Source organism: Lathamus discolor, chromosome 9 (assembly GCF_037157495.1).
Source record: "Lathamus discolor isolate bLatDis1 chromosome 9, bLatDis1.hap1, whole genome shotgun sequence".
Classification (NCBI taxonomy): Eukaryota; Metazoa; Chordata; class Aves; order Psittaciformes; family Psittacidae; genus Lathamus; species Lathamus discolor.
The window spans coordinates 3,179,815-3,192,235 of NC_088892.1; the positions used below are offsets into that span (position 1 = coordinate 3,179,815).

At 47.5% G+C, this 12,421-nt stretch overlaps 1 protein-coding gene across 1 annotated transcript in view; it reads left to right on the forward strand.

The window, feature by feature from the left end:
- Positions 1-12,421, forward strand: part of AR (androgen receptor) — a 54,665-nt gene that overhangs the window by 23,487 nt on the left and 18,757 nt on the right. Inside the window, exon 3 of the mRNA XM_065689278.1 lies at positions 9,228-9,344. Coding sequence (XP_065545350.1) covers positions 9,228-9,344 — 117 coding nt within the window. The remainder of the gene's footprint in view (positions 1-9,227; positions 9,345-12,421) is intronic.

Sequence of the window (12,421 nt, forward strand, 5' to 3'; positions counted from 1 at the left end):
TTCTCTACCACAGTAGCTGGAGAGTCAGATGCTGCTAATACCGAGTTCTTGTTATCAGCAGCCAAGTTATTAACATCTAGATGCTGGAGGCATTTGCAACATCACGATATGTTCTCCTCTGGTTGAAAGAAGTTCAGTAGCCTTGCCTTGGGCAGCCTGCCAGGTCAAAAGGACTGAGGCAAGGGTGGTGGGAACAAAGTGCAGAGGCTTTCTAAGGTCCCTTAAGCTAGTAAAGGAGAAAATTCAAGGATAAATTTCTTTGTCCTGCATTTGTCTTTCCCATTACAGGCTGCCTTCAAAAAGTGTGCAAACCAGTTTGCCAAAACACAGTCCTTTTCAATGCCCGGTTATCTTCGTGACCCAGTGAGACCCTGGAGCGGTCAGTTCCTGCTTCTCCTCTTCACATTCAAGTGTGCGCTAAGTTCCCGTCAGCCCTCCTACAATCTGAGACCCACAACTCCAAATTTAGGGGATGCTTTTCCTCTCTTGTATACCTTTTAGAGAGTCAGTTCTCTTGATACTCACAAAACAGCAGAACCATCTGTCCATTAAGAGCAGTGCTTTGTCCTTGGCATCCATGGTGCTTCTCCCTGCCTCTTAAGAAAGCAACTTTTCCATGTCCAGCTCTGTAGTGCCAGGCTCGCCAGAGATAAGTGTGAACCCACATGTTCCCTCTCAACAGCAAGATCTTTGTGCCATCTTTCCTTGGTAATTAGCATCTAGAAGTATCTAGCCTATTTCCTTGTGCTGTGGGTCAGCAGTACCTGGTTTCTAACTGCAGTTAAAAGTTATGATTCCCTGGCAAGAGAGAGAGAGTCTCTGTTGTGGGAGCCTTAACTGTCCAGTAATGAAATGTGCCATCTGACTTGTTTCCTAATGAACCAATACAAATCATCATTCTTCCTTGGTGCTAACATAAATTGTTCAGTGCAGCACATGCACACACCATTGGCAGTTGTTGTTAGAGAGGTGATGGCATCCCTGGGAGAGGAGGTAGCACAGTTCCCGGCTGGTGGCGAGCGATGGGGGTGGGAGGCTTCTGTCTCTGGTTCATCTCACTGTGACATTCCCCTCCTGTGCTTAACGTCATCCTTGTGTCAAGTGGAGTTCCCACACTGATGGGTGCTCACCTGGTAGTGTCAGAACGCTGCTTCTCAGTTAATTCTAGCATTACCCTGTGCGTTTTCAGAGTCTCTTTTCCCTCCTTCGTGATGCATGCCAGAAGTGAACTTGTCAGCACTGGTTCAGGGAAGAATCAGGGCTGTGCCACAGAGTACAGCAGCATCCTGTTACCATAATGGGACTGTCAAATAATAGATAGTAAGTTTGGCATGTTTTTTCCCTAAGTAAATCATTTACAGATATGTCTCTTTGCTATACACCAATTCTGTGTAAGGCCAAATGAATTGGCTTGCACAGCCAGAGTAAATAGCAGATGCTTGTTTGAGTCAGGCAGTTATTGTTGATTTATAGTAAGTGGAGTCTTGGCTCTCTGTCAGAAAAACTGCTGATGAAATGCCCCATGTCAATTGGCGAGTCCCAGCATGCTGCTCTTCCTCCTCCAACCCCAGGGTAGGCTCTGGCTGGTGTGGGGTGAAGGCTGATACTTCATAGAATCATGGAATGGTTTGGGTTAGAAAGGACCTTATGATCATACAGTTCCAACTCCTCTGCCATGGGCAGGGATACTGCACGCTAGACCATGTTGCCCAAGGCTCTGTCCAGCCTGGCCATAAACACTGCCAGGGATGGAGCATTTACCAGTTCTTTGGGCACCCTGTGTCAGTGCCTCACCACCCTCACAGTGAAAAGAACTACTTCCTTATATCTAACCTGGGCTTCCCCTGTTTAAGTTTAAATGCTTTACCTTTTACCTATTACCTGTAGTGCATTAAATGCATTACAGTCCCTAATGAAGAATCCCTCTCTGGCATCCTTGTAGCCTCCTTCAGATACTGGAAGGCTGCTATGAGGACCCTACACAGCTTCTCTCTTCCAGGCTGAACAGCCCCAACTTTCTCAGCCTGTCTTCATACAGGAGGTGCTCAAGCCCCCTGATAGTCCTTATAATCCTCTTCTGGACGTGCTCCAACAGTTCCATGTCCTTTTTATGTTGAGGACACCAGAACTGCACACAATGCTCCAGGTGAGGTCTCACGAGAGCAGAGCAGAGGGGCAGGATCACCTCCTTCGACCTGCTGGTCACACTCCTTTTGATGCAGCCCAGGATACGGTTGGTTTCTGGGCTGCGAGCACACACTGAAGCCGGCTCATGTTCATTTTCTTATCGACCAGCACCCCCAAGTCCTTCTCCACAGGGCTGCTCTGAATCTCTTCTTTGTCCAACCTGTAGCTGTGCCTGGGATTGCCCCGACCCAGGTGTAGGACCTTGCACTTCACTTTGTTGGGCGTCATGAGGTTGGCATTGGCCCATCTCTCAAGCGTGTCAAGGTCTCTCTGGGTGGCATCCCTTCCCTCCAGCGTATCAACCACACAGCATTTCAATGTGTTCTCATGTTTTGAAGTCCATAAAATGCATTTCTGAAGCCCTTATAGTTTGTCTTTGGACACTTCTTCAAACAGTAAATCAGAAAGCTGTCTGAAAGTGGGAAGAGAAACCTTTTCTCCTGCCTCTATTACCTTCATATTACTGGTGTAAGACAGCAGCCTCTGATGGGTAGAAGCGATGGAGTAAGAATGGAAGAGCAGCACAAACAGATCACCTTGAGGAGAATGGAAAATAGCTAAACACGTAGCTTTTCTTCTGTTGTATTCTTCACCTATATAATATTGAACTTATTTGGCAGTAATTTAGGGGATATTTAAGAAGGTTTTCTAGATATATACACTGGCTTCTAAGGGATTAGAAAGGGAAAAGATTTTAAAAAAAGTGAAAGTTATGACATTGATTCCTCTTCCCTTTTGAAACACGCTGAGGGATTTGTATGGTTTCCAGTAGAGCAAATCACTCCTGCTTTGATAAAGTGTTTGACAGATTTGAAGATTTTTGCAAATTCAGATCCAACCAGTTTTTCCAGAAAGATGCTGGAAGAGTTAGCAGAAAAGACATGAGTATTTTCTTGATCTCTTTCTGTCAGCTCTCTTGACTTCTCCAAGATGTCCAGGTTATGTGTAGGGCAGCTCTAAAAATGCACCCTGCAGATTCTTCAGCTTTGATAAGGAATTCCTCCCTTGTAAGGTGGGCAGCCTCGGTTTTGTAGTCAAACCTGGTATTTGCCTCTCCCTTGCTCTCACCCCATTCTGGTGTCCAAGTGCTGAGGGATCCAGAGGGTTGGGGATGCTGCAAGGGAGGAGGACTCCTCCTTCTGATTCCTCTTTCTCCTACAATAACAAAGGTTTGGTAAGCAAAAAGTGCATCCATCTCACCACAGACTTCGCTTTTTCTTGACTCGAGTACGCAGGGCAGCATTTCGCGTGGTTAGGATGGCTCAGATGAGTTACAGACATCGGGGTTTGGTTCTCATGATACCATGCTTGTCCCTGAAACTAGATAACGCTTCAAGAACAGCACACTTCCAAATGTGTTGTCAGTCCAGGTGTTGCTGTTGTCCCATCCCATGCAGGAAGGGAGTAATTTCTGAGTCACCTGCATCCATCCCCCAAAAATCGTAGCCCTTCCTCATCCCCCCAGGGTTGCATGAGGTCTGAAGACAACCTTGGCCAGTTGAGAGCTGCCTCTGCGCAGTGTTCTTGGCAGCGCAGGGCTGGGATGTCTCAGGCTCTATTCCTGATGGGATTGACTTTATATAGCGGAGAGCTAAATGAAAAAAAAAAAACAACAAACCAACACAGTATCTGGCGAATTTCCTAGAGGGCTAGCAGCCAGACTGCTGGGCAGTCTGTTCCAATTCCCTTGCAGTCACTCTCCATATGGATTATTGTTCTACACCCTGATCTGCTGCAGATCAGCCTTGCACCAGGGAAATGTCTCTGGCTAGCTCAAGTTTCTTGTCAGTTTTCAAGATGACAAGTTGAAGTGAAGTGTTTTCAAAGACCACCATCATGTTTTTAATTGCTTTTTCTTGTGGCAGATCTGACAGTATGCAGAAGCGTCAAATCTGCAAAAGACTTGGTGGTGCTGTGGCACTGTGATGCTCCTGCCTCAGTGGCAGGCTTCTCACTACCCTGTGGGTATTATTTGCCTTAATAGTTGGTGGGAAGAGCAGAAGGTGGAATAAGCAGACCCATGACAATTCGGGCCCTCCCAGCACAGTCTGCTGGAGCTGCCTGCTATTAGGAAAACAACTTTGCAAAGCCAGTTTATTAAATAAAAGTTTAATGTCAGTTCCTGAGAGCTACATAGGAGTGCTCTCTGTGATTATTTCTGATTGTTGCATCAAATAGGAACTTCAGAGTGGCCCCTCCCCTAAAGCCACAGGCTCAGCTCTGGCCACAGCCCAGCTGGTGACAGTGATAGGGACCAGAGTTTTTACAGAAGAGCATTAGGGACCCTGAGGTTACCTGAGACCTTGGGGGATTCACTTTCTCAGGAAGCTTGGCCTTACCCTTCAACTGTTAGATGTGGTTTATGACCTGGAATACGAGGATACGTGTCTCTTCCAAAAGGCATTTAGTGGGTTTTCACATTTGCAGTCTTAAATCTTACTCCAGATGTGCGCATAGATTGCTTTGTTTTCTGGAGGAGAAAGCTACTTGAGGCACAGCTCCTCATGTGGCAACGAGCTTTTAGTTAAGTAACTTCTGGGCTGAGTCACTGATCTTTCCTCATAAATATCTATTCATAGTCGAGACTGGACAACTGCTTTTCCCTTCTGCTCCTGATGTTCGTTGCAGCTGCAGTGGGTGAGCAGGAGGACTTGGTAATGGCAGAAGCGTCCCCCTGCTTGGGCCCAAGGTGACAGGGTTGTCCCATTGAGGAGGCACTCACCAGTGTACCTGTGATGTGCAGTGGGAGACTGCAGCAAGCCTGCAAGATTCACTGTTGCACAGACTGATCTTCTAGGGCTCTGTTCTCCTCTGGCATGGGAGAGGGGTGCTGAGTACCTTTGTAACTTCACTTCTCACCCATGTGCGTGTCAAACAGCATCTGGATAGGCAGGGAAGGAAAGGGGTCTTCTCTGGGCACACATCTGCAGTGTCATCAACTGGGTAGTTATATTGAGGCCCACACCTTGCCAGCATCCCCGTTGTAAGCACAATCTGAGTGACTGGCTTTGCCAAGAGCAGGACTGCTGGGAGAGTATGTTTAGACATGTACTACGGGTTTGCAAAGCAAGAGCCTCTGCTTTGGAGTGCTGTGAGAAAGCATCTCTATTGTTTGGAGGAAAGAAAAGGAGGGAAAAAAAAATTCATTCCAGTGTTAATCAGAGAAAAACCAGTGCATTTGTCTTTAAATGCAGAACAGCTGACTGCAAAATGTTCTTAAATGAATGCTTAAATGAATTATGCTTGTTCTTAAATGAAGGGAGTAAGTTATCCTGAAATTAAAATCAAGTCTGTGTATAAGAAGTTATTTAAGACAGATGGAACCCCCCTGTGCCCCAGCAACCCTTCCTTGTTCTCTGGGCTGTTGCAGCCAATGGCACTGTCTTCTCTGCCTGCTCCTGCTGTGTTCAGGTTTACAGGGATGTGCATGGCTGTGCAAGTGGTGCATGCTCCCAGCCTGGAGAGAAGGGACAGTGTACACTGGTGTGGATGGAGCAGAGGGGCTGTCTCTGGGATAACCACCAGAGATGCCGTCAGTCCGTGATACTGCTGTCAGATGACTGATGTCAGCTTATACTGGGGGTGGATGAGTATCCGGCTCTCACGGCTCCCTCTGGTTGACGGGATGAGTGCAGGCGGTTCAGGATTGCTTGGCTTTGCTGTAGCAGTGACATGGTGTGGTCCCTCCCCCAGATCATGGGTTTATTTCACGAGCCATATCCACAGCTGGGGACAGCAGTGATGAGGGCCCAGTTTTCGCTACATCCCTAGGAATTAGGACAAGATGAGCAAGTAGCTTGTTCTCCTGCTAGGCAGAAGCAGATTCATGAATAGCCACTGCATGACTGTTTCCCTTTTTGTTAATGGCTAACAGAATAAAATAAACTGTGCTAGACTCTGCATATACAGTTAACAGAAAATTAGTTTCTGCCCCGAAGGGTTTATTTTGTGAACCAGCAAGCAGGACCTTGTCATTTCAGCAAAATCACTCTGCTATGACTGTGGGATGAGTGGTTGCCTGTGACTTAAAAGCTTGTACTCAGCTGTGCCCTGCGGCAGGGAAGTGAAGTTGTCACAGACACTCTTCTAGGGTGCTTATTTCGTGCACAGTGATCCGGGAAGGCCGCAGGCACCGGCCATAAGCGCCCTGGTCTTATGGGTGGAGGATTATTCACTCTCATGTCCCTTCCAGTGCCAGAGGTGGCGGGTGCTGCTGAAGAGCTGATGGGGAACAGCATGGCTGCCTCATTGAGCAAGGCTGGAACCTGGTTCTTAAATCTGCTCCCCTCCCATGGGTACCAGCGGGTGCCTGGGGGAACAAAGCGGGGTTGGGGACAAGCTCCCATGTCAGTAGGCTGCCCAGAGCCTGGGGAAAAAAAGGGGATGGCGCTCGTGGATGTTCCTTCTCTTGGGAGGGGAATTCAGATAGAGCTGTGCCTGACCCTGGAGTGTCCTTGTGGGGCTCGGGCAGTGACTGTGCTGCCTTCCTTTACTAAAGCATTCATGGGAGAGGCTTGACCTTTTAAAAGATTTTGAGCTATTATTGTTGCAAAAGTGCTGTAGTTCAGGGAGGTGAGATAGGGATAGGAGCAGGAGTCACGGGGTGAGAGTAGAGCAGGAGGGTTGTGCGAATGCTCCCCAGGCAGCACTGCTCGCAACAGCCTGATGGCCTCGGCCAGATGCTGCGTTGGTCCCTGTGGGCTGAGCCTTTCTGGTACTCTCAACCACAGCCATTCTGTACTCGTGGTTTTGATAGGGTCTGGAGCATCGCAGTGTCAGAAGCTGTTCACAAGGCAGGAATCCCGCAATGAAGCTTGGGGGGGAGGAGAGCAAAATCACCTTACAGCTCCCCATGCGTATGCCTGTGAAAGAAGGATGTCCATTCTTGTTTGATAAATACGCATAAAGAGGTTGAGTGGAGAGAGTAAGGCCTCAGCACTTGTGTCCTGCAGCATAAAAATAACTCCAAGTAACCCAGTTTCAGCTGAAGTTGTTTATTACTCATCCTCCTCAATGAACTGTTGAAAGGAAGAATGGTGCTTGTGTTCTCTGGGGTTTGGTGTCATCACTGCTTCTGAGGCTTCTCTAAGTGTCCTTAATACTGGTAATGAGCAAGGGTAGGGGGGTAAGAAGAGGTGCTGATGAGAATGGTGTTAAAAGGATTTAGCAAGGTATCACGTGCTGCAGGTAATGAACTCTTATGTCTGCAGTCTTAACAGCTAAGGCCCTGGAGGTGGTGTAATGATCAGCTTTTAATGGGGATGATTCTGAGAATTGCAAAAGTATGATATTTTTGCAGCCCTTTGGCGTAGCCCTGGGCTCACACAGTGTACAAAGGGCTTCATTACACACTGAGCTTCGTACGGCTTCCCTGCAACCCTGTGGTGACAGGCTGCAGGAGGGGGTCTGGTGATGCTGGTGAAGGAGTAGCGGGACCTTCTCTGGGCTCTTTCTTTCCACCAGTGCAGAAAACCTCGCTGCTTGGGAGGTCCATGGGGAAGCAACAGACAGTGCCAGTGAGGCCTGTGGTGCTGGGTTGCTAAAAAATTGCCACTTCTTCTGATTCCAGTATCTTCAGAAGGTGTGGAATTACATGTGGGAGGTGGGGAGTTGTTAAGTCAGTGCACCAAAATAGGTGCATCTCTTGTCAAAGCTGTCACATCAAGTGGTTAGATTCAACCTTATCTTCTTAATCGATCTCTGATGACTCCGAAAAGTTACTCCTATGAGAATACAGAAAGCAAATTGCAGGATGATGAATAAAGGTTAAGCTGGATATAGACTGATTTCCAATCACTTCGCAGGCATCCGCAGAGTCTGTGAGGTGCACAGCTCTGTTAATTACTGAGGTTGGTTTAGTTTGGAACAGGGTGAAGACCAAATCAAATACTGAATGAATCAAATGTCAAATAAATCCTCATCCAGTTTAGACTTGACAAGAAAACAAATGATAATGAGTCAGGAAGGAAAATTCATTCTTGGCACATCTAGCAAATGAGGCAGAAAAAAACCCCAAACAACCCAAGCTGAAATATGGAACTCTAAGGGCTACTCTCTAAACAAGAGGAAAGGTGCATCTGAGAAACCAGCTAGTCTGACGATAGGTAACTTATGCACTTTCTGCAAGCCCCCTCAACCTGCTGCAGTGCTAGGTCTCCTTTACACGGAATGGCTGGTCTCAGTTTCTTCCCGGACAGGCATCATGGTGATGTGGTGACAGCCTGGCATCAGGCACACAGTGGCAGAGCTTGTGGAGCAGCAGTTTATAAATCAATTTCCCAACCCCAGTGTCTGTAAACTGCGGACAGCAAACCCGATTAGTACTAAGGGGTGGTACTGCAAATAATTCGGTATCCAAAAGCACAGTAAAGAGAGTTATGGTTGTAGAGAGAAGGCCGCTGTCTAGGTCTGCATTCAACAAACTGTAAGTAAGTGCCAGCTGGATGGTCAAACTGTTTTGAGAATGTTCTAGGAGAAAAACAGGTCTTTACAGCAAAAAGCCAAGCAATAGATATATGGCAGTTAAAAAACAAGAACTGAACTTTCCGTATTTCATTACTTTTTAACCGCTGTTTATTGACTACCTCTGCTGTGCTGCACAGAGCAGGGTGATTTTCCTCCTTGGAGATCATGGTCTAGAAGCCTGTGAGGTGTGTGGGCAGAGGGGCCATGCACCTGGCAGCAGGAGGGCAGGTAGGGATGCGTGCTGAAGTGTGGCGGAACAGTAGTGACTGTATTTCGGGCAGCCAGCTCTCATACAAAGCGTGTGTGCCTGGCCATGAACCACTCCTGTAGCAGCAGAGGCAGAACTGTGATGTTTTCCCGAGAAGATGCCAACTTCTGACATAGATACTCTACCTGGGGAGGAGGGGGTTTAAACTGGGAAACCAGCACTGATATGGTTCTTCCCTTCCCTTTCCCCTTCCTTTTCACCTTCCCCATGCTCCTCCAGTGGTGCTGAGAAAGCAGGAGTTCATTTACCCCTGTGAACTTGCTGATCGGTACCCACCACCCATCAGCTTTTCCTCTGGTGTCTGTAGGTAAACAGAAATACCTTTGTGCCAGCCGGAACGACTGCACCATCGACAAGTTCAGGAGGAAAAACTGCCCATCCTGCCGCCTGCGGAAGTGCTATGAAGCTGGGATGACTCTTGGAGGTAATACTTGAATAACGTCCCCTGGGTCCTTGCAGTGGGAGATACCCTGAAGGTAAAGAATGTACTTGGCATACTAAATAGGCAGTAGATGGCTGAAAAGCTGAGGCTGGTGGAGTATAATGAGCTTCGGGAAACATTTGCAGGTTTCTAATAGCAGAATGTGGATTTCATTAAATGCTTGTTTGTTTCAGAAAATATTATTTTCCTTCATTGGCAAATGTGTTAATCTGAAAAAATGTTAGCAGCCGGGTAAGCCGGATTCTCCGTCACACCAAAGCCTTTTTGAACAGAGCATTCCTAAATTAAAATTATTTTTCCCAGGCAGAAAGGGGCATTTTTCTTCATGAAATTACTTTATAAAATTCTTTATAAAATTACTGCCCCAGTATTTTTCTTTGCTGAATAGAAGTTGCTTCTGGATCACTGGTAAAGATACTCATTACAGTCTGTTCCAAAACCAATAGCTCTACCAAAACCTGACACTGCCTGTATCCAAAATCTGGAAGCTACAACGTAGATCACTGGGTGGCTCATCTTTCAGTTCATTTGATGTGAGAGTGAGGAAGAAAATTAAAATATGGGGCTGATGAACCTTACCCACGATGGAGAGGCCCCTGACAGCGAAGTGGAGGGGGATTCATGGGTGATGCACAAAGGAAAGCTGCTGGCAGCATCAGGCACAGCACAGAGTGAGGCAGGGGAGAGCCCTGGCTAGTCAGATGTGCCAGAGTTTTAGTTTAATACTTCCACCATTGCTAGGATGGGCAGTGCCTCCCAGGGCTGCTGGAATGTCTTGGAAGAGCTTGCTACCAAAATGGCTCTGGTTTATTGCTCATTGAGTGGTTTTAATTTCATTTCTCCCTGAGCAGGTCTATAGCTCAAGTACCAACAAACACATCCAGTTGGCAGGGCAGGAGCCAGCTTACCTCCCCTCTGCTTTTGAAGCACTGGGTGGTAAACCTGAGCAGTGGGGACACAGCTCCTGGGGGAGCAGTGCAAGGACATCTGCCTCCTTTCCTCCTGGTAGCAAGCATTGAAAACAAATATCTCCAAAGATAATGCAGTCCTCAGACCTCCTGATGTCACCCTGAGCACTGGCTCTGGCTGCCCTTTGTGCTTCCTCTCCATCATATGTGAGCCGTCCGGTTGGAGCGATGTGTATTGGCGCATGCAGAGGCGCACCAGGATTTCTGAGCATCAGGGAGGTGCTGGGTCGACCTGATGCAGCCAGGCAGGCAGTTTGCTTGCTGGAGTTACCAGGTAGCTATCTGTGTCCCTGTTTCCCAGTTCTGCCCAGCCCCAGTCACCCATCCCAGATAGGGAGTGAGGGCAGAGCACATAGCCATGCCTGCCCACATGCCTGCTTGCAGGAGGTCCTGATGACAGTAATTTTCATGGCTGCTGGTGGCCATTCATAGCCGTGGCTTCCTAGGGAAGCAGGGAGACTCCTGTGGGACCCTTCCCCTGTTGCCTGGGAGGGTTGGGACCAGGACACCAACACCACTCTGCTGTGAGATTGCTGGGCTCCTGAGTGGGGTACAGGAATGAAGAGCCAAACCCAGCACCCCAGTCCACAGCCCACAGAAGGGTTTTGTAATGCCATCCAAAACAAGCTCCTGGTTTTATGTGCTTTATTCTGGTGAAGTTTCCTTAAGAGAAGACATACATCGGTGTAACCTTTCTCTGCAGGACATGCTGACAAAATTAATGCTAATACTGCTATCCCCCCCTCCCTTTTTTTCTTAAGCTCTTTGGGTCACCCTGACCTGTTCTGCCTGGTCTGTTTTACGTTTGTTTTGAATGTTGGTTTAAAGGCGGTTGTTAAAAAAATGCACACTATGAGTTTGTCCACAATTATTTCTTCCACAGTAGAAGTCCAGAGGATTTGAAACCGCTTCCAAGCTCCTCACAGTTGTTTTTAACTGCCTGTTACTTAGCAGTCTCTGGTAAGGTAGAACAGAGCCCCTGTGACCAAGTGGACCTGCAGCTCTCAGTATGTTTAATGAGAGGAGGAGGTGACACGCTGAATACCTTATTTAGGACTCTCTGCTTTGGCACAGAATGGCAGTATGTCGAAGCACTTCATTATTGAGATCACTCTGACCTGCAAACTGAAATCCATTAAACAGAATCTTCTTTCCCAATCTACACTGTAAAGCCCAAGAGGAGGAGAAATGAAAAATAAGAAAGAGTGATAATGCAGGTTTCATGTGCAGCATTAAACATCGGTTCTGCTGTTGCACCGTCCTAACTCTCGCACAGCACCAGCTCTTGCTGCGAGTGCAGGTGGCTTCACGGGTCCTGCACAGGTGTCTGGATCCCTTTGTCCTGCTCCGGTCAGGACCCTGCCACCACTCAGCCAGCACAGCTCCTGCTGAACTGCAGAGCTCTGAGTTTAAGGCACCTCCTGTTTGCTGTCAGTGCATTTTAGTCGTGGCATGCAACGTCCCATGGGCCATGCCCGCTGTGAGAACCCAGCAGCTCTGCCCTCAGCCTAGCAGCTGCGCTCCATGGGGGTCCTGTCTTGGGGCAAAACCTCCCAAACACGCAAAATTCAGTTTGTTTTGTTAATGGTAGGGCTAGAAAACTACTGTAATACCTGCCGGTATCTTGTAAAAGACTGTCTTGAGGTGTACCTGTATTTAGTCCTAATTCAGGTCCAGTTGCTGTGGTTAAAGTAGAGATCATGTCTTATAAGGCGTTTGATACTGATGTAAGCATTTCCAGCAGTGGAGAATCTAACACGTTTTTTGCCATGCAGTTACAATAGTTCATTCCGTTCAGTGTTGCAATAGATGTACCTCATTTTTCATCATGTCTGTTCTTGATTTCCAGCAACTGGATCTTTATTACTGCTTTGCTAGATTGAAAGCAGACTTTTATTGAATTTCTGTCTCCGCAGAGGGTTTTCCTGGCTGTGACTTAATAGCTCTTTAAGCCTTCTGCATAGACACCTGGGTGAAATTCTTCCTTGCTCTGGTGTGTGTTCTCTAGTCTTTACTATTCTTATGGCTTCTGCAGTTTGCCAACACCTCCCTCATACGGTGAACATCTAAGTGCAGTTTCACAGTGTAGGC